Source organism: Wolffia australiana, chromosome 2 (assembly GCF_029677425.1).
Source record: "Wolffia australiana isolate 7733 chromosome 2, ASM2967742v1".
Taxonomy (NCBI): Eukaryota; Viridiplantae; Streptophyta; class Magnoliopsida; order Alismatales; family Araceae; genus Wolffia; species Wolffia australiana.
In genome coordinates, this window is record NC_135836.1 from 153,115 (window position 1) to 176,530 (window position 23,416).

The following is a 23,416-nucleotide window of genomic DNA, read 5'->3' on the forward strand; positions in this document are numbered from 1 at the left end:
GGAAAGAGTCGTTCACAGCTGTAGTGTCAATTGTAACACATTTTGATATTGAGTTACTCCACACATATGTCAATACTGTATTTCTCAATGGAGATATTGATGAAATGATAGACATGGGCCAATCCGATGAATTTTGTGATGGGCTGCCTGAGAAAAGCTTGCGCAAAAAAATATTACTTCCTACCCAATCATCTCAAATAATTCCCAGACATCACGTTTAATTTAACTTATTTCTCTACTTGGTCCTCTATTATAGAGTATCATATTAAGGGTGTACAAGAAAGATACAAAAACAATTATGAGATCAAGCATATTCATCACAACAATAAAAAAAGATAAAATAGATAAAATTTATAAAACAAGCACAGTATATGAAATAAAACTTTTACATAAATTTAAAGAAGATACACACATAAACCACAAATGGAAAACATAACATCATGAGTGCAGGGGGATATTAATATTACCCATTAAGCCTGCACACAAAAATGTAACAATAGAATTTGTTATAGGAAAGAAAAACTAGAAAGCACTTTATGTCGAGCTGGTAAGAGAAAAACAAATCTGTATCCAATATTATCAAGATGCATCCAGCAAAGGACAGGTGCCCTAAAAGTCATGTTTTGATATTAATGATCCCCTATTTTCGAATATCATGGTACTTGTACATACGGAAGGAAATAAAGAACGAATGAGAACAATTATATTATGAAAAAATGAAACAGCTAAAACAATAGAAAGCTTTGAGTCTATGTGTGGGATACAAATTAATTTTTGTTTAGCAGTTTGATTGAAGATCAAATAAATAACCAATTACTAAAAATCATATAATTGTTATCACAGAGATATATCTAGAATTTGCTATAAAAAATAAAAAGTAGAACCCACTTTCATTTAAGGGGCGAATAGTGCTGAAAATTTATATATCTAAGCATATCACGATGGATCAAGTAGAAGACAGTTAACCTGAAACTTAATCTATTGCTGTTCTTAATATTCTATTGTAGAGTATCGTAGTGATTGTACCTATTAAAATCAGTAAAGAATATGCGAGACTTATTTTAACAATAAAACAAGATGAAAGGACTAAAACAATAGAACTAATGTTACTTTGAAACTTAAAAGTTATTAAGCAATTTTTACTAATATAAAAACAGAAAAAACACATCAACAAAAAACATATTATCATAAATATAAAAAATACCCCAAAACATCATTGCAACCTCCAGATAAAAAGAGCAACAGAAGTAGTAGCCTTGGCAAAGAAAAGATAGAAAGCACTACCAGTCAAGGGAGAAGGAGATACCAACAGTTATGCATCCACATATATTATGATGCATGCACATGAAGACAGTTTGATGGAGCGCATCCAGATGACGCCGACAAATCGTCAGCGGAGCCGTCGCCGATGTCATCGCCATCACCAGCATCACCATCGGTCCGAGTCCAGCCTGACCGGCATGCCAAAGCGTCCGTGAAGACGCCCGGGTTTAAGTACCCCAGGTAAAGCACGTGTTCGCATCTTCTGTTATCTGTTTTCCATTGTTTTATTCTCTCTTTTGTGTTTGTCACGACGAGTACCCCTACTCGTCGTGACACATCCGTACCGTTTTAATTTTTTATCATTTTCTTTCTCTTTCTTAGTTTTCTTAATTATGTTGTAAAATGGGGGTCCTTATTGGGCTCCTTGTTGGACCCTTTGTAAGGGGCCCATCATGGCCCTATATAAGGCCATGATGGCCCCACGTTGTTTTTTTCAGATCTGGATTTCAATTTTTTGGCAGTTACCATCGTCGTCCAGGTCTCACCCTGAGGAAGAAGGAGAGGGAGGAGGAACAAGAAGGATCGAGAAGGAGAAAGGATTCAAGCGGACGAGCAACCCGGTCATTTTCCTGCAGCGCCCAGTCATCGTTGGATCATTCCGTTGCTGGTTGACTATTCTCGCTGTCAGCGCATTGCACTGGTAACGCCTACACGCACCACGTTAACCCCTCATCCGCTGCAGCACTGTTCTGACAACGAGTGCATCACGACCTTGCAATACGGCTGAGGCATCGCACCAGCTGGTCGCGCGAACGCTGGAAGCCCCGCGCACCCCTGGTGGTTGCATCGTCAGTCGGACGACACTCCGAGTCCTGTGAGGTCGCCTCTGTTGACCTCCGCACTGCGAGCACGAGCGCAAAGGGCCCCGCTCAACGGTCGCGCGATTGTGCTGTCGGCCATAGGTTTCAGTCGACGTGTCCCCGGAAGTCTCCCGTGTGTTGCACCCGTGTTGTAGCTAGACATGGTCGTTCTGTTCCGTTGGTGCGAATTGGAGCGAATTGCAAGTTCTGTTCGGATTTCCGAACAGAACAATGTTGAAAACGAACAGAACTTCGCACAAACGGCTGTGCGGTTCGCATTGTGCGAATTTGTTTTTAAGGATTTTTTTTAAAAAAAGTTTTACTCTCGTTCTCTTTCTCAGAATCCCAATCTCCCTCCCTCGTTCTCGTTCTCAGAGTCCAAGACTCCCAGTCTCATTCTCGTCCTCAGAGTCCAAGCCTCTCTCCGAGGTTCCCAGTCTCCCTCATACTCTCGCTCTCTCCATCTCTCTCGAGTCTCGACAACGGCCCGTACACACCGTAATCCCATCTCTCTCACGTCTCTTCTATCCTCTCTATTCTCTGCTCTCACTCCACCACGGGGAGAATCCCCGAGCTTGAAATCATCGGACTTTCTCCTGGCCAATTTGGCAGCTCTACTCCGAACTCGCATCTCTAGCGCCGGATTCAGACGAGGGTCGAAGTGGAGGCGGAAATAGGAGTCGGGATTTGGTACGTTTTTTTTTAAAGTATTTTTAGGTTTGTGTCTTTCTTTGATTCTCTTTTCTTTCTTTCTAATTCTCTGATGCTATCTTGTTCCCTTCTAACTATCTGATTCTCTCTTACTTTCTCTCTAATTTTCTCTCTATATCTCTCTTATTCTCTCATTCGCTCTCTGTAATTCTGTCTGCCTCTCTCTAATTCCATGTTTATCTCTTTCTCTCCCTCATCGTCTTAATTTCCCTCTCTATCTCTGATTCTCTTCCTATTTTTCTCTTTGCCTCGGTAATTATCTGCTTCTTTGTTTGTTGCTCTCTAATTTTCTCCTTCCTTCTCTTTCTCTCATTCTCCGAGTTTCTCTTTTTCTATCTCTGATTCTCTTTTTTCAGTCTCTCCCTAATTCTCTGATTTTCTCTTGCTCTATGTCTAATCATCTCTATCTCGCGCCCTCTCACTAATTCACTATCTCTAAACCTCTTTACTTCTATTTTTCTCACTGGCTCTCTAATTCTCCAATTTACTCTTTCTCTAAAATTATCTATCTTTCTAATTCTCTGATTTTCTCTATCTCTATCTCTGAATCTCTCTTTCTCTCTCTCTAAATCTCTGATTTGCTCTTCCTCTATCTCTAATTCGCTCTCTCTCTCTCTATTTGTTCAATTGTCTATCCCTAAATCTCTATTTTTCTCTCTCTCTAGTTCCCAAATTCTCTCTCTAATTGTCAATAACTCTCTTAATCTCTCTTAATCTCTCTTTCGTTCTCTGTAATTCTGTCTATCTCTCTCTAATTCCCTATTTATCTATTTCTCTTCCTCATCGTCTTAATTTCCCTCTCTATATCTGATTCTCTTCCTATATTTCTCTTTGCCTCCCTTGCTAATTATCTGCTTCTCTGTTTGTTGCTCTCTAATTTTTTCCTTCCCTCTCTTTCGCTCATTCTCCGAATTCTCTTTCTTTCTTTGTCTCTAATTATCTCTTTAATTATTTGATCCTCTTTTCTTTCTTTCTAATTTTTTATTTCTATCTCTCTCTCATTCTCTCTTCCTCTCTCTCTTTATTTCTCTCTCCATCACTCGTAATCTATCTCTCATTCTCTCGTTCTCTCTCTCTAATTATTTCTTTCTCTCTCTACCATTCTCTGGTATTCTCTTCATCTCTGATTCTCTCTTTCGTTTTCTCTCTAATTATCTGCTTCTCTCTTTTCCTCGCTTTCTCCTCTCTACTTTTTTCTCATTCCCTAACTCTGTCTCTAGTTTTCTCTCGGTCCCTAATTCCATCTTTCTCTCTCCCTAATTATCTCTTTCTCGCTTTCTATCATTCTCTGATGTTCTCTTTTTCTATCTCCAATTCTCTCTCTCCCTCTAATTCTCTGATTCTCTCTCTCTCTCTTATTCTCCCTTACTCTCTATCTATCAAATTCTCCCTTTCTCTGTCTTTAATTCCTTATTTGTCTTCGTCTCTCTAATTCTGTCTCTAATTATAAGATTTTCTTTATCTGTGCAGAGCAGGAGTGCTGGTCATCAAGCTGAGGCCGCTACGCAGGATTCAACCATCGCCATGAGAGCATACTCGGGCAGGAGGCGGAAAGCTGGTTCTGCAGCTAGAAATACCCAGCCAGAAATCTGACTGAAATTTTGAAGTTTTGGGTGAGAAGAGGGACTTCAATTTTGAAGTGAGTTAGTCTTCTTCAAAATTGGTCATATTCTTCAAAAACTTTATGTTGTACCCCACGTTTTTTGATTTGGTGGATTAAAATACATCTATACCCAAGGAAATGTTCTCCAAAGAGTGTTTAATTTTTCTTCAAAAATTAAATTTTCCACCATGAGGAGAGATTGCGGCCTTTGAAGAAAAATTACTGATGAAAAAATTTGCAGAACTGTGGTCTCTCTAAATCTCTGATTTTCTCCATCTCTATCTCTGAATCTCTCTGTCTCTCTCTCTAAATCTCTGATTTGCTCTTCCTCTATCTCTAATTTTCTCTCCTATCTATTTCTTCAATTGTCTATCTCTAATTCTCTACTTTTCTCTCTCTCCAATTCCCCAATTATCTCTATAAGATTCTCTTTATCTAATTCTCTATTTCGCTCACTTTCTAATTTTTTCTTTCTATCTCTCTCTCATTCTCTCTTCCTCTCTCTCTTTATTTCTCTCTCCCTCACTCGTAATCTATCTCTCATTCTCTCATTCTCTCTCTATAATTCTTTCTTTCTCTCTCTACCATTCTCTGGTACTCTCACTATCTTTGATTCTTTCTTTCGTTCTCTCTCTAATTATCTGCTTCTCTCTTTTCCTCGCTTTCTCCTCTCTACTTTTTTCTCATTCCCTAACTCTGTCTCTAGTTTTCTCTCGGCCCCTAATTCCATCTTTCTCTCTCCCTAATTATCTCTTTCTCTCTCCCTAATTATCTCTTTGTCCCTTTCTATCATTCTCTTGTCTTCTCTTTTTCTATCTCCCATTCTCTCTCTCCCTCTAATTCTCTGATTCTCTCTCTCTATCTTATTCTCCCTTACTCTCTATCTATCAAACTCTCCTTTTCTCTGTCTTTAATTCCCCCTTTCTCTTCATCTCTCTATCTCCCTCTCCCTTTCCTTCTCCAATTCTCTATCTCTCACTCTCACTGTCACTCTCATTCCCTCTATCTTCCTCTCTCTCACTCACCCTCACCCTCTCCCTCTTCTTCTCTCTTTCAATCACTCTCTCCCTCTCCTTTTCTCTTGCTCTCTGTCTCTGACAAAACTAGGAATCCTAACATTTGATTTCAAAAGCGCCATCTTGAATTCATTACAGTTTGGATACACCCATCATATCACCTTCTTCAGTATGAGAACTAAAAAAAGTTATATTATTATTGAACAAATACCTAAATACATTATTATTGAAATCTAATGATTCCACCCTCTAAACAAATTCTAGAAAAAATATGGAAGTACACTCTGTTTCATGTAAGTCATTTTAATGAAATCAATTCTCAAAAATCTATTAAATCAATTAATTCCTTTCTTTTAAAACAAAATGAATTCAGTTATGTCACCCAATGAAATCAAATGAATTACCAAGATGAATTCAGTATAATCCCCTCTTCTGAATAAATTACCAAATGAATTCATTAAAATAATCCAAACTTTTTTCTTAAATCTAAGTGACAACAATGACATAAACCCCTCACATATCAGGTACCATTAAACTATAAATGCCATTATCACTAGATTCAATGACTGTTAGAATTATACTGAATATGGTGTTTTGTGACTTGTGAGTTGTGAATTAGTATAACGTCATAATAAATTAGAACATTTTTAGTATAATATACTTCAGTACATGCATAACAATTTTTTTGCAATTTTGTGCAGTTTTATGCAATTTTCAAAAAATTATGTTCTTTTCGTGCAAATTTTGTTCGTTTCGTGCGAGTCTTGTTTGTTTTGTGCGAATTTGTTCGTTTGTGCGAATTTTGTTCGGTTGTGTGAATTTGTTCGGTTTGTGCAATTTTTTCGGTTTGTGCAATTTTTTTCATTTTGTGCGAATTTGTTCATTTGTGTGAATTTGTTCGGTTTGTGCTAATTTGTGCGAATTGTGCGAATTTGTGCAAAATGTGAAAATTTTTCAAGCATCTGTTCTAATTTTTGCACATAAAAAGAACAACACACCAAACAGACCCAAGTGCGGTTCGTTTGTGCGAATTTTTTGTTCATTTTAAACAAAAAAAAACAGAGCGACCATGTCTAGTAGCAGCCAGACCATTCTGCCCACGCGCGCTACGCAGACTGCCCTGACGCCCATGATCCAGCTACGAGCAATGCTTGTTCCCTGGCGCGGCACCATGCACAGAAACTGCAAAATTTCACACAGGATCGGGAGGGGAGAGGCATGTCTCAACCTCCACGGGTGAAATCAGCCACCGACAGGTAGATCGTTCTACCGTTGTTGTCAAGAAAGTGGCTCACACATGAGTTTCCCTCCGTCGAGTGAATTCTGCCATCGACGGGAAGATCATCTTGCCGTTGTCGTCAAGGGAACGACTAACGCGGGAGTTTCCCTCCGTTGGTGAAATCTACTACCAACGGGATGATCGTCCTGCCGTCGTCTTCAAGAGATCGGTCCGCAAGAGATTCTGGGGACGCCAGGAAAGGGGCTTTCGTCGCGCAGGATGGCGGAGAGAGGTTTCCTTGCTAGATGAGTGGGACACCAATCTCTCCACGGTAAATTAGTTGCTACGAGGAAGAATCCGTAGGATCTGCCGGGCGGGACGAAGTCAGCGTTGATCGTAAGGGCTGACCACCCTGATAGGAAGGGGCCAACGAGCTATGATTTCTGCCAAGTGAAGAGGAGGCACAAGGATTCCCTTGTCCGATCAATTACACACCCCTTCTTCTCCCAGCTCCCTCTTCCTCCTCCCTCTGTGATCTTCTTTGGACGAGGGAGGGAGACCAGAAATTCAACAACGGGATTCCTCTTTGTTTTTCTTGGTCTAAGGGATTAGGGCACCCATCCCTTCCCTTATAAAGGGGAAAAGGATGGGCCCCTGATGGGCCATAAAGGAAGTCCATTAGGGGAGCCCTTATAAATGGGCTCCCCTCATTACAAACAAAGAAGAAAGCATAAGAGAACAAAGGGGGAAATTAAGGAAATGGGAAAAGAAAGGGAGAGAGACAAGGGGAAAGGGTCAAAGGAAGGCCCCTCCCCCTTGACGGCAAAATGGTGGGCGGACGAAACACGTTGTGAATGCGACAAAACACGACGAAGCAAAAGGAGAAAATGCAAAAACACGAGAGAGAGAGAGAGACGAAAAACAAAAATGATAACTCGAGCTACTTCACCTGGTCTTCAACGTCAAGGGCGCGCGGCGCGGGTGTTGTCATTGACGATCCTTGATGGCGTGCGCTATCACTCTCTTTCCTTCCTTCATCCCAACATCTATATAATGCAAGTCATCATTAGTTTTGTCTTCTCTCCACTATTGTCACACGGTCAAATCCCGAGCTATGTCAATCACTCAAATTTGGCGTGCGCTGGCCTTAGAGCTTGGAGCAGAACACTGAGCAGCCTTGATCTCTTGTAGCGGAAGTCTTTGGCAATAGCTTGAGATCACATAGAAGAGGTTAGAGGAGAGTGTGGGGAGGCAGGCTTATCGAGAAATATGGTCATTGCATTGATATCATACGAAGTTACAGCGTAGTAGCAATCATTACATGGGGGAAGACCAGGGATGATACAAAGTAACAAGACGAGGCGCATCACGCCAGGGTAGTGTCGCCTTTCTGTCTCGAGGCCCGCCGCTCTGCGTGCGCGCGCCCGCTAGCTCTGCCGCTTTACATGTGCCCCCGAGCTGGGCGCCGTGCGCCCACAAGCATGGCTATCACACACGCCATCAGCACCTGCGCTAACACCTATCGTGCGCAGACACCTATCGTGTGCAGACTACGCGAAGTTGTCACAATCGACGTCTCAAGCTGATGTCAGACGTCGACAAAGGCATCGTCCGACGGGTAATTCCCTAACGTGGATATAACTACGCGAATGCGAACGACCTTGGTGGAGTGTACGTGCAGGGCCGACGAGTGGGAACTCACCGAGTTTTGAGCTCCAGAGTGGGCGATCGTTGATGATGACGGTGACCTCCTGACCCACGTCAAAGCGACAATGGCGAGTATGGTACCAAATGGATTAATTCCGTAGGGGCTCGCACGTAACGGACGGGCTCGGCCCGTACCTAGGAAGACACTAAAATTGAAGTTTTCTCAATAATCTCTCACCTAATCTAACCCAGCACGGTGGAGTGCAGTCAAAAAGTATACTAGAAGATGTAATTAAACTGACGAGCAAGGGGAACGGCGTACCTCGTCGGTGGTGACGTTCGCCGTCAATATCTTTGTTGATGCACATGCGATGCGGGCAGGAGCGACAGAGATAGATGCCTCTTGGCTGATGGTAGGAGCGGTGTAGGAGTTGATGTCGGAAGTAAGTGTCGAGGAGAGACAAAGCTGAGGGGCGAGCAGCGACGACAGTGCTCGAGCGTCCGGCCAGATTGATGGGCGTAACCAGTGTAGTTACAATTGGGACAACAAACTACACTGTCTTGGTTGTTGGCCTGAAGGGTGTAGTTGACTGCGTGGCTGTGCGAGGATTCAACAACACTAGAGCTGGTGCAGAGCAACGCCATGAGGCAGACACGGATAAGGGTTGATACATTCGTGCACAAGACTGTTTGAGACAGCCAGTTGACTTCACGTTTGCTTAGGCAGATTCCACGCACAACAAGATGGTGTGGCTGCACAAGTTGAATCAATGTGTATGCCCCATACAGAGATACAATTAGTCGACGAAGGGAGTCTGTCGGTGGACATACGCAGTCAACAATCAACAATCGACGCAGAGGAATTCGTTTAGAGAGATCGCACGGACGGGCGAACGGCGATCCACGTTGAGGAACCAACGTCGGGAGCGTCGTGCGAACAACAACAAGCAGAGATGCTTGATGGCAAAAACTCTTGACCATGATCAATGATCACCATAGTGATTTTGTCGGCAGGCCTCGCGAACGGTGGAGATGAAACGACGCACCGGCGGTTCATAACGGCACACGTCGATGCACGGGTTGCGATGAAAGCGGCCATCGACAACAGCCATCCCGCAATTTGGAAACCTTCTAAGAACATGGATAGGGAGTGCAAGATGCCGTCGGCTAAGATCAGAGACTCCACGTCAAGGCGAAGCAAACTTCTGTGTGATGCGATGCGGACCACCGAAGATCTGGGACCCTTCCGCTCAGAGGGATCGAGCCATTGCTCTCACGGTCGGTGAATAGTTACCGTGTGGCTGAGGCAACAAGTCAACCCAACAGGGTGACAAAGTGTCCTCCTTGGCGCAAGATAGATCCGACGGCTTGGCGTACTCTTCCTTCTTCTTCTTACTCTCCCTTCTTCCCTCCCTTCTTCCCTTCTTCCTCTTCCACTCTTCTCTTGATGAGATCTGAAAATGACGATAATTGCAACAAACAACTTCCAGATCTGAAAATAACGTGGGGTTCATCATGGCCTTATATAGGGCCATGATGGGCCCATTACAAGAAGTCCATTAGGGTGGCCCATTAGGTAACCCCCCCCTTTTACAACAAAAATAAAACGATAGACATCAAAATGATGCGAAAACGACACGGACGGATACGAAAAACGCAAGGACACAGAAGCGTCACGATGAGTAAGGTGGACTCATTGTGACGAGCAGAAAACAGAAATTAAAACGATTGAAAATAGATAATGAAAACACGGTGATATGAATATGGATGTGCTCTACCTGGGGTCTTTAAACCCGGGCATCTTCACGGATGCTTTGGCATGTCGGTCGGGCTAGACATGGACCAGCAGTGATGCTGATTACGACGAAGACAGCTCCGATGATGATTCATCTTTGTTGTCTGGGCGCGCACACCCCCATGCTGCCTCGGCACTCACTGTGCGCCACTGCCTTAGTCTCTTGGAAGGATGTCTCCCACCCTGCGCCCCACACACAAAATGCACACCTTGCTCGCACAGCTACTATGCGTCTCCCCACACTCCGTGAGCTGCACCCGCAGCATGCCATCGTGCATGTGCGTCCCGTGCCTGCGCGTGGCACTTGGCGCTCACACGAAGCGTTGGTGCCCACGCGTGGTGCTTGGCGCTCCCCCAATCACACTTGTCGGCCCGCGCGCCCAGCATGCGCGGACTTCACCTGATCCATCCCGCCTAAGCGCGAACGGTCACGTGCATCGTTTGTAGTGAATCACCACTACGAGGGCGATGGCCTGAAAGATCAGGTTGGGCGTGACCATCCTTAGTGTATCATAGCACTAAATAGGACTAAGTCGTTACAGATCGTGAATCTCATGCGAACACACCCTCCCAATAAGCACACATGCCTCTAGTCAGGGAATGCCGCCTAGTTAGGGGCATAAAAACTAGTCATACGTACGATTATTTAATTTATATTCCTCAATACAGGGATATACTCCAAAGATTTATCATTGAAATATGAGAAAAAGTATAACTTTCTTTGTTGTTCCCTTTCATGATGGATCATTATCCACAAGACTTTTTTAACAAGTCCTATGAGAAATTTCACACCACTATTTGATTCAGAGTTTGGATAGACTTTTCACAACACCTTGCATGACTGAACCTGATATGATATAATAAATGTTAATCTTTTGTCTATATATGTGTATGTTCATTCAAATAATATTTTATGCACTGATAAAGCAAATTGGCAGGCATTATTTTTATATCACTGTAATTTTCATTTGATATAAATAAATAATACAGTTTATTTTAAAACTATTTTTTTTACTCTCTCGTGAGATGTATAATAGTAAGTGTGTTAATCTCTGTAGGGACCAGAGCTAAGAGATAAATCTAATTTAGAATTCACATATAAGAATAATAGATAATAAGATAATAGTTGGATCTATAATAAGTATTCTTAGTAATAGAATAATTTAGACTGGTTGAGATAGTGAAAAATGATAAACAAGAAAGTAGAATTTGAACTACAGTAAGTATTATTTTAGAGCCCATTTTAGAATCTGGTGTACGCAACCAAATTTATAATAATTTCATTATAATGCATATACGAAGGGTAAAATCCATACATGGCATATTGAATAACTGAATTTTTTAGTTGAAAAATATTTTATGATATTTTTAGAAGTCATTTGATATCTATTTTATTTTTCAATGATTTAAATGAAAACTTTTGATCAAATCAAAATAGAACCATTTAACCTAATATTAGAAACTTACATAAATACATTTTTATTTTTAATAGACTTTAACGTTTTTCATCCTATTTTTAAGTTTTTTAAAATTTATAGGAAATAGATAAAGTAAAAAAATAATTTTGTATTTTTAATAGTTTTGTGTTTTTGGATATTTGTGGGCAGTGGTTGCGCGCATCCACATACAAAACTATTGGCTGTTGGGTGTAGCAACGCACAGTGCGCAACATAATTGGGCTATAGTTAGGGGTGTAGGAAAAATATTCAAAATTCTGCTACAATAGGAATTTGGAGCAAGTTTGATACAATCGAAAGCTGTGGTTCTAGGCTATTTTTTAAAATGAAAACCAGCAAAATAGACAATAGAAACAAATGAATAAGAAAATGGAACATATAAACCTTTTTGTCACACTAGTTTGAGGCCTAAGATGGACAAATATTGTCTTCCTGATGTCGAACGTCATTGGGGACATCGTCTGATCAATATAGAGATGATGCATGGATACCTAGAGAATGTCGAATGTCGTCAATGATGTCGTTCGACGGATAATTCCCTAATGGGATGTAATTACGTGATGCGATGAACCCTAGGTGGACATACGTGCAGCCCCCAACTCGTGGGATTCACCGAACTCAGAGCTCTATGACGAGTGACCGGTGATGGTAATGGTGACCTTCTAACCCTTGTCGGAGCGACAACGGCAACCCTAATGGGATGTAACAACGTTAAATAAAATAATTCAGTTGACGCTCGCACGTAACGGATGGGCTTGACCCATACCTGGAAATTCGCTCAAATCACAATTGTCTTAATATATATTTCTCTCACCTAATCTATCCCGACCGTGGTGGAGTGCAGCCAAAAATACTGAAAGACATTATATAACTAACGATCAAGGAACGATGTATCTCGTTGGAGGGACACTCGTCGTCAATGTCTTCGTCGGTGCAACAGTCGATGCGATCAAGAGTGGCGGAGGCGTGAAGGGGAGGGGCCTAGTATAGCTCTACAAGTGATGAGGATGCGGCGCTGGAGCGTGACAGGGAACGTTAGTCGGATCGAGGAAGAGAGAAATGTATGACTGTGAAGTGGCTCGAGCAAATGGCCGGGTCTATAGGATGCGACCATAGATGGATCGGTGTGGCAGAGTTGGGCAACGGATGCGCGCATCGGCCAATGGCACGGAGGTGGAGTGCGGGCCAATTCAGCAAAGCGATGAGTCCCACTGGCGACGACTCGACAGAGCGATCAGTCCTGCTGGCGACGTGCTGCGTGGCATCTCCGACTAAAGCGGGATTGGAGGACACAACGATCTCCAGCGAGCGGAATCGGCAACACATGTGAATAATTGGTGTGACTCGTCGGGCGCGAAGCAACCAGAAATGTGTCAGTGAGACATCACAGGCAGGTCATGCCAACTGGCAGCATTGGCAGTGTTTGGCTTGGCTGGTGAAAAGGATGGTCGAATGGTGCGTCCAGAGTGGCACTCTTGAGGGTCATCTTCAGGGCCATTGACATTGTCTCATGAACACACTGGCGGTCAGCGGTCAACACCGAGCGGTGCCACTTGACCACACGCGTGCATCACGCGCGTTAGGAAGATCGTTCGGGCAACACGAACGTTGTTGGTGGGAAACCCAGGGTGGACTTAGATGGCCACACGTGAGAGGCGCTGTGGTGGCGTAGGCGGACTGCACGAAGGTGAGACAACCAATCGGCGTAGTTGTTCTGACGAGAAAGGACCGGACCTGCCAAGTGGGGTTTGGGTGTCACTAGTATGAGCGCGGTAGTTGTGATCACGTTGTGATCTTGCAGGACATGTGCGTGGCTGTCGATTCAGCGCGGAGAAAGGAAACGACCATCAATGGTGTGGTTGCATAGGTAACTACGTGAACTCAGGAGCAGCACTCAGTGAGTTCACGGTTGGGATGGTGGCTCACCGGTGCACGATGAGACCTGTAGGGATTAGCGGCGTCACGCCATAAGGAGGGTTAAGAGGGAGACGATGGTCAGTGATGCCCTATGGACACGCGACGCCAACATGAGTCCTTCTCCCCTTCCTCTCTCTCTCTCCCTCTTCTTCTCTCCTCTCCTCTTCCTTGCTCTCCTTCCCCTTCTTGATGGGATCCAGACGAACGTAACTTCCATGATAAACAAACCAAAAGCTGAACTGTTATGGTGCCCATTATGGCCTTATATAGATACCCCTTTGCAATGATGATGTTATGTTTTTTATAATGTCTTTTTTTGTTTTTATCTTAGTTCAAATTGCTAAATAATTTTAACTTCTACACCAAACTTTGTTTTGCAACTTCTCTAGTATTAGAGCCATTCATCCATTTTTTGTTGATATAACTAACCTTATACAATCTATAACCACTTTCATTGGTACCTTACTGAGATACTGCAAAATAGAGTACCAAGAACAACAAGCAATTGAGTTTCAATGCAACTATGATGTTGGATGTCGTCGATGGCGATGGGTAAATCACCAAGTGAATGTAACTATGTGATGCGAAATGTCCTAGGTGAAAGGTACGTGTAGGGCCAACAAGTGGGGGAAATACGCCGAACTCCGAGCTCCGAGTAGGCTACCGAAGACGATGACAATGACCTTCTGACCCTCGTCGGAGCGACGACGGTGACTACAGTGCCGAACTAATCTATCTCGACTTGTACCTAGGAAGACGCTCTAGTCGTAGTTTTCTCGAAGTGAATCTCTCACCTAATCTATCCTGAGCGCTGTGGAGCACAGTCAAAAATTACTGTAAGAAGTAATATAACTGAAGAGCAAGGGAATGACGTACCTTGCTGGTGGCGGCGTGTGTCATCGAGTCACTCTTCTATGCACGATGCCGATGCGCGGAGAATGGTGGAGAAATGCCAAAGATGGGCGCGAGTAGCTCAATGGTCGGCGATGGTAAGGTACCGGAGTTTGATGTTGGGGTTTGATGGCGAGGAGGAGAGGCAAAGCCAAGGCATAGGGTGGAGCGGTGACACGGCAAGGGGCAACAGACCGACTGATCATTCAAACCCGACAACCTACAACTGCGGTAGGCCAGTGACAGGGTGGCACACGGTTGTTGAGGGGCACAATGGTTCAATGGTGTGACCAGCTAGTGGCATCGAGGGCACACGATCGAATGGAAGGCTTGTGACCAGCTGGTCATACTGGCATGGACCGTATGCTTGATGCGGTGGGGAAAGGACCAAGTCAGGAAAACCAGAGCCGAGGATTTCCCCGCAATCTTGACTTGTTGATTGTTGCTCCATCTTGAAGACATCAAATGACCCCAATCGTCACGCCAACACACGTTTGATCTGGTGGATAGCGGCGCCACGTTTCTTTTCGGAAACAACTGCACCCGCCACCGCCTCGACCGAATGATTGTGGGACTCTCTGCACAGTGCCGGGTCAACATAGTGCCGCTGCTCACATTCCCATCACCAGATCTTGTTTGTGCCACCCCTCCAACGGCGAACCACGGGACGGTTGACGCTTGAGCTGGCTTAACCACGGGCTCCCGCATCCTCTTCCTCCGACCTTTTATTAGTAGCTCCGACAACATCATTTTCTCGTCGAGCCGGCGTCTGCTCTCCGGCGCATCTGAGCCAACCCGCTCCATCTGCCAACGACTGTCAACGAAGTCTGCACCAACGAGCCTGCCAACGAGGTGCGCCATCCTCACCCGTCGCTCGTTTAATTATTACTTGCAGTACATTTTCCTCTTAACTCTACCGCGCTTGGGCTAGGTAGGTGAGAGAGATATTGAGAGAACTACGACATTTCAGTGTGTAAACGGTACGGACGAGTAAGTCCATTACGTGTGAGCCCTGCGGATAGATGACGTTTAGCCGTAGATGCCTTCATCTCTCCAACGAGGTTCGAGAGGCCACCGTCACTGTCACTCGACGACCCCCGTCCAAGCTTGGAGCTCGGCACCTCCCTCGAGTTGGAGCCCGCACATATGACACGTAGGACATTCATCCCATCATAGTTACATCAACCCCTTAGGGTTTTAGATCCGTCGGACGACGACATTGTCAACGTTCGTTACCATCATCATTTATCGGCACCGAGCCATCATACACGGTGTCGACTGGACGACATCCGGAGATGACGTCCTGCATCAGAGAGTTTTCATATAAATCACAAGCACACGATTTATTTACACACTATACATATTAGTAAGAGCATAGGGGTTTCTAGAGCCTTTAATGTGCGTTGAGAGAAGTCATGCCTTACGAAATTAATGAGGTAGACATGATGATGTATATTTGACTATGTTGCGCTCACATTCCCCCTTAAGCATAATATTGGTGACACTGAGCTTGTCTTGTAACCGATTAAAGCAACCCTTCGGAAGTGGCTTCATGAGCACATTTGTAAACTGGTCGTTTGTTGGAGACTCTCGATAAGCACTTGTTCTGGTGCAAATGGCATGTATGATGCTATAATAATTCTTCAAGACACTTAATGTTCACTATAACAATGAATAGAGAAAGAGTTATAATCAATTAAATATCAAGGTTTGATATTGTAAAGAAATTGTGTAGACAAAAATTTAGACTTTAATAAGTAGAAGAATAAATAAAATATTCAGAATTTTATGATTTTTTTAGAAAATGTTATTTTTTCATCTTGCAGAAACATTTGTAAGATGATTTCATAGTTTTCTCTAGACAAGTCTCCAGAAAAGAAATTTAACTATGATATTGCAGAAAACTTTTGAAGATGATTTTATGCAGAAACAATAATTCATAGATGAATTTCATTTTGATATCACAGAAAAATAAGTAAGATGAGTTTACAGTTTGTTGCATATAATTATTCAGTATGCAATTTTTCAGTTGCACGAGACGAGAAATAGTAGTGTGAAGGAACTTAGTAGAATAAATATTTTATTAAAAGCATGCGTATGTTCCTAATGATGGAAGCTTTGCAGAACTAGAGGCATGAAATGTTTATTTCTTTGGTAGAGAAAGAAGTGGATGTGATCTTATCGTTTTTTTTGAATCATAAGCCAGGAAAAAGATGTATGGGCTTTTGGGCCATCTCCAAGATGGCGCCCACTAATCAGAAAAGTGTCTATCCTCCCTCAAATGATGTGCTTCATCATTGGAAGCTGGCGTAATCTTCTTCTACCCCTTGTGAAATTTCCCCTCTTACTCTCTCTCTCTCTGTCACTTGCTTTTAGTGTTTGCCCATCCCAATACCGGTACCGGATGCCGGTATCAGGACAGATACTGTACCGGATACCGGAATGGCAAATTCCGATATCCTGTTTTTTTGATATCCGGATATCGGATATCGGTATCGGATATCGGCTGCTACAGTGCCAATATCCGATACCGATATTCGTCCCGATTCGGCATCCGTCTCCGTCTCACGGGGACAGATGCCGGTATCGGATATCGGACGTGGATATCAAAAACCGATATCCACATCGGATCAACCTTATTCTTAATTTTCGTAAGGCTGACCGTGTATTTTCGATTCAAAATTTTTTAATAAAAAATACACAGCGACTCGGTGACATTCGGTGACTCGGTATCGGGATGGACTCTGTGGAGCTTAGACGGCTTGGACAGCGGAGGACGGCGGAGGACGGCTGCGGCTACAGAGGTAGGTCTTCTGTTCATTTCCTGCTTATTTCATCTCGTAGCGCAATGAAATCCTGCTGAATGATCTCCTTATTTCCACTTTGTAATTTTTTATACTGCGATGCAAAACTTTGTTCTTGATCTTAGAATAGAAAATAGAGAAATAAAAACTCAAAATATGAAAAAAATCTTGTCACGCAATGATCTTCTTATTTTTGCTTTGTTAATTTGTTGAAATTTGATCCGTGACTTTGTTCTTGATCTTCGAATGGAAAGGAGACAAAGTAGTAATTTAATGAGGAGGATCCATCACAAGTAGGTGTTGTGCTGAGAATGCCAAGTTTTTTTCTTCTGCTATGCTTGAATTATTATTATTTTTTAAATTATGCTTGAATTATTCTTGAGCGGAATTATTCTTAATTCTTGAGCGGAATTTCTTTCCTTATTCTCTCTTACTCTCTCATTCTTACTATCCTTTTTTCGTTCTCAAATTACATTTCACTGGAATTATTCCTCTAATTCTCCTCCTCTTCTCTCATTCCATCGCAATCTATGTTTCTTTCTATCTTCTAATATTTAACTCTTCCTTTCTTCTCTCATTCTCTCCTACTCTGTGATTAATTCTGTAATTCTTTCTCCCGACTTTCTTTATTTCGCCCTTTATCTCACTCTGTGACTCTCCCTTTCATCCAATTCTAGTGTAATTCTTTCTCTAATTCTCCCTTTCTTATCGAAGTCTATCGCATTCTCTGTTCCACTTTATATTTGTATCTCTATAAGTATCCCTCCCTTCTCACATTCTCCCTTACTCCCTACTTATTTCTCTCAATTTTCTCTCTTCCACCCTCTCTCTCACTCTTTCACTCACCTTTTCTATCATTCCATTGAAGTGGAATGACACTTTCAATCGTTCCCCTGATCCTATCACACTCTTTGAATCTTTCCATGTTTTTTCTCTTATTCTTATTCTTTATTTTCCTATTCTACCGTTTTAATCTCTTCTTTTTTCACTTTCTCCTTTTTCTCTTCTTGTTTTTTTTCCTCCTCTGTGTCTTCTTTGTTTTTATCTTCTTCTACTTCTTCTTTATTTACCTATTCTGCGTTTTTTTTCTCTTCTTTTTTCTCCTCATCGTTTTTCTCTTCTTTGGTTTTTTTATTCTCTTCTTCTCCATATTTTTCTTCTTCTTCTTGTTTCTTCTCTTATTCCTAATAATTGATCTTCTTCTTCTATTTTTCACATGGAGGAAGTGGTCCAGCAAATCGAAGATGGAACATTCTTCACATCCGTTCGACGCTTGCACGAAGGAGATCGTTCGAACATGGCGCAGGCGTGTAGAACGATGCATTGCAAGCTTGCACAGTATGCTGAGATATTGTAGGCGAATGAGGCGATCACAGTCGCGGCATTGATGGATCCAATCCACAAAGGGTCAATGCTCTGCACGGGCATCTGAGAAGCGACCATCGCATACGTACGGTCGTTGTTACCCGGTGACTGGTCGAGCCGTGGACCGAGAGAGGCCGCTAAGGAGGGGCAGCCAAGAGGTGAAGAGTTGGACGAGTGGCTTAACAGCACTATGCGGCACCTACAACCGGCACCGGTGACAACGAGGTCGGCGTGGGACGAGTTCAACCAGTTCCTTGCAGAGATTGTGCCAAATGAGGGTGTGTTCACTACACTATCTTGGTGGGCCACGACGGGGTCGAAGCGTTTCCCCTTACTTGCGGCCGTTGCGAGGGACCTATTATCCATATGTGCGACAAGCGCCCCTGCCGAGCGCATGTTCTCGGTTGGCAATGCTATTGTCACGTACAAGAGATCGTGTCTGTCGCCAATAAGCATCGAAACACTAATCACTGTGAAGTGTTGGCTCTGTGCGGACAACAAACGGTGGTACAATGACGTTGAGCTAGATGTGGATACTGACAACGGAGAAGATGGTGTGGTCGCATGTGCTCGAGGTACGCATCACATAACTGAACTTGATGTTCTTATTTCTACGTAATTATCGTTACTGATCTCTTATCTTCTGCAACGCAGGTGATGATCAAATTAGCACAAATCTCTGATAGAGCCGTTGGGACTACATTTTTTTGATAGAGCCACAGTCATAGCATACATATGAATTTTGCTAAAAATGTCGAATTAACGGCGTGTATGGATTCTTTTGAATTTATTTAAATTTTGATACATTTTCCAAAAATTCCATTGAATATCCCTAAATTACTATGACGATTCAAATGAATCCATAATATTAAATTTTATATCAATTTAAATAGACACTTTCAGTTCTTGTTATAAATTTATATCCGACATTACTATATTCCTCCAACTATCCAATAAATAATCTTAGCATCAATCAAAAAAATTAACCCTTGTAATCAAATATACTGCCAAGAAGTATCCTCACTCGTCTATTAAATTTATTAACTATATTACACAATTTTATTTTCTTAAAATAACAGCATATTAATTTCCTCATAACATTAGTTGTTAGTTAAAAATAACAATTCTACAACTATCTTGTTACGGTATTACATATTTTCTGCAGTTTTATTCACATAAAAATATAGTTTACTAATTTCACTAAAACATTAGTTGTCACTTGTCAGGCATTCTCATAACCATTCCACTAATATATTACACTCTACCCTAGTAACCTTATTAACTTTATACGAAATTTTATTTTACTATAATTAAAAATATATTAATTTCATAATAACATTAGTTGTTAGTTAATATTAAATTTATTATTCAAATTATTAACTACATAAAGGAATTTTATTTTCTGAAAATAACAACATATTAATTTCTTAATAACATTAGTTGTTAGGTCGTATTAAATTTATTATTCCATTTCTTAACTATATAACACAATTTTGTTTTCTTAAAATAACAATATATTAATTTCTTAATAACATTAGTTGGTATGTAAGATTAAATTTATTGTTATTTTTATTAACTATATTACGCAATTTTATTTCATTAAAATAACAATATATTAATTTCTTAATAACATTAGTTGTTATGTAATATTAAATTTATTGTTATTTTTATTAACTATATTACGCAATTTTATTTCCTTAAAATGACAATATATTAATTACCTAATAACATTAGTTGTTAGGTCATATTAAATTTATTATTCCATTTATTACTATATAACGCAATTTTGTTTTCTTAAAATAACAATATATTAATTTCTTAATAACATTAGTTGTTATGTAATATTAAATATATTGTTATTTTTATTAACTATATTACGCAATTTTATTTCCTTAAACTGACGATATATTAATTACCTAATAACATTAGTTGTTAGGTCACATTAACTTTATTATTCCATTTATTAACTATATAACGCAATTTTGTTTTCTTAAAATAACAATATATTAATTTCTTAATAACAATTGTTGTTATGTAATATTAAATATATTGTTATTTTTATTAACTATATTACGCAATTTTATTTCCTTAAAATGACAATATATTAATTTCTTAATAACATTAGTTGTTAGGTCATATTAAATTTATTATTCCATTTATTAACTATATAAGCAATTTTGTTTTCTTAAAATAACAATATATTAATTTCTTAATAACCATTGTTGTTATGTAATATTAAATATATTGTTATTTTTATTAACTATATTACGCAATTTTACCCTCGTTATCATGATATTTTAAAATTTTAAAATTACACGATGTATTATCTGTGGGCGGCGAGCTGGTGAAGATGAGAGTTAACTGTAAAATGGCTGGGGAGAATATAAAGTCCCAAGGAAATTAGAATTTTTCCATATGGGATTGCGGACGACCGAAAATTTTTTGGCGGATATCGGTTTTCGATATCGAAAACCTATATCCGGCGTACGATATCCCTCCCCCACCGATATCCAGTACCGATCTCCGTTTAACCACTGATAGACGGATATCGCCCGATATCCGATATCCGGAACCGTCCCATTTTTTTCCGGATATCGGATATCGGTTGTCCGATACCAGATGTCGAACGGATATCGGGACGGCGAACACTACTTGCTTTTATTCTCAGGCTCACACACTCTCTCACTCACTCTTACTATCTCTCATTCACTCCCTCACTCTCTGTTTTCACACGCTCTTAATATCTCTCTCTCTCTTCACACGCTTTTAATCTCTCTCTCTGTCTCTCTCTTCACACGCTCTTAATCTCTATCTCGCTCTCTCTTCACACACTCTCTGCCACAGTCTTTCTTTCTCTCTTTCTCTTCACACTCTCTTTCCTCAGCCTTAATCTCTCTCTCTTTCTCTCTCTCTCTCCACACACTCTCTCCCTCGGCCTTTATCTCTCTCTCTCTCTTCACACACTCTCTCCCTCAGCCTTTATCTCTCGCTCTCTCTCTCTCTCTCTCTCTTCACAAACACTCTCCTCAGCCTTACTCTCTCTCTCTCTCTTCACACACTCTCTCCCTCAGTCTTAATCTCTTTCTCACTCTGCACACTCTCTCCCTCAGTCTTAATCTCTTTCTCTCTCTTCACACACTCTCTCCTCAGTCTTAATCTCTTTCTCACTCGGCACACTTTCTCCCTCAGTCTTAATCTCTTTCTCTCTCTGCACACTCTCTCCCTCAGTCTTAATCTCTTTCTCTCTCTGCACACACTCTCCCTCAGTCTTAGTCTTTCTCTCTGCACATTCTCTCACTGAGTTAATCTCTCTCTCCATACTCTCTGTCTCTCTCTTCACACTGACTCTCTCTACTCTCTCCTCAATCACTCCGCTCTCTCTCTCTTACCCTGTCTCACTCTCTCTCTCTCTCTCCATTGCAATAACTTCCCACTACATACACGCCATCATGATGCGGTGGAACCGTGGAAGGACCCTGGAGAGCCTACTCTGCCCCCTTCTAGCGCAGGGAAATCGCGCAGTCTCCCATTCTCTCTCTCTCTCTCTCTCTCCTTTTTTTTGTTCTCTCTCTCTCTTCACAGTCTCCGATATATCATCCCCTGGGGACCAAGCAGCGGGACAACCCTGGAAGGAGAGGGGTAGAAGAAATATCTGGCGCCGGAGAGGGCCGAGTAATGGTGTTCTTCTGCTTCATGGTGGACCAGCGGAGGAGGGTGCGGAGCACCAAACCCGCGGCGGGGATCTGCTCCCGCTGCGGCGGCGGCGCGCGTGTGGCGGATATGGAGACGGCCACCCGCTTCTGCTACGTCCCCGTCCACCGCCGAGCCTGGCGCGCTATCATCTGTACTCTCTGCGGCGCCACTCTCAAGTCCTACCCGCGTTGCGTCCCCCTCGCCCGCCGCCGTTGCCGCTGATCGCGCCGCCTCTCCTGCCGGCCGAAAATCAGCTATCTTTTTTTAATCTTTAATCTTTTCCCTTGCCCTCGCACGGTGATAACATCTGTTATCTCCAGTTTATCCCCCGTAAATATCTTAATGTTCTTTTCGCCGCACCCTTTTCCTCCACGCGGGAGAGAAAGAGAGAGATAGTGAGAGAGGATGACTACATGCAATAACGCACTGCGCGGGCTGGGGGTTCTGATTCGTGTCACGGAATAGTCGTTCGTAGATATACGGGCCGGTGGGGGGTTGAATGTGGGTTGTACTGCGCGCGAAAGGAAAATAAATTATGGATATACGGATTGCCCACGATGAAAAGGTTTTGTTAATGGGTATCGTACTCGTATTTCTCTACAGATATCGTATAACTTCCGTGTGACTATAGATGAGAGACGCATAGATTGAAACTCGCGCATCTTTACTGATACGAGTTGCTATTATTTCTATCCAATGCATTTCTCCATTAATGCGTCGGAGACGTAATAACGTGAAAAGGCAGGTGCATCGCAATAACGGTTGATCCGTCGCCATCAGGTGCATTAAATTCCGAGGTAGAGCTTACCTTTCATGAAGACGACGATGAATAGGACTAGATTCTCGTTCATAATTTATCATGTTTTCGCAAAAAAAGTGAAAACCTGATAAAAAGAGAAAGGTTGGCAAAAGAGCGCGTTCAACGACCGTGGATGAATACGGCGCCGTCATCCATGACGCTGCATTGAAGACAATAGAGTAGACGACATGATAACGAGATAAGGATGAGGAATTTTGGAAAATGTATGACTAGGGCGAACGAACGAATTTGATGACGATTGGACGAATATTTCTCACAGCAGTTACATTAATTGTTATTATTGTTCGTAATTTCGCGTGCATAGTTTTGGAAATTCAGTTGAAGATAATTTTAAATGATACTTGCACTCCACTAA

At 42.0% G+C, this 23,416-nt stretch overlaps 1 protein-coding gene across 1 annotated transcript; it reads left to right on the top strand.

Moving 5' to 3' along the window:
* Window positions 1-21,993: 21,993 nt before the first annotated feature.
* Window positions 21,994-22,600, top strand: LOC144714754 (uncharacterized). The gene has a single exon (XM_078589518.1). The coding sequence runs from the start codon at window positions 22,224-22,226 to the stop codon at window positions 22,461-22,463; it is 240 nt and encodes a 79-aa protein (XP_078445644.1). The 5' UTR covers window positions 21,994-22,223; the 3' UTR covers window positions 22,464-22,600.
* Window positions 22,601-23,416: the final 816 nt, after the last annotated feature.

What these genes read in the sequence shown, in the direction of transcription:
- LOC144714754 (XM_078589518.1), top strand. Translation starts at nt 22,224, where the DNA reads ATGGTGTTCTTCTGCTTCATGGTGGACCAGCGGAGGAGGGTGCGGAGC.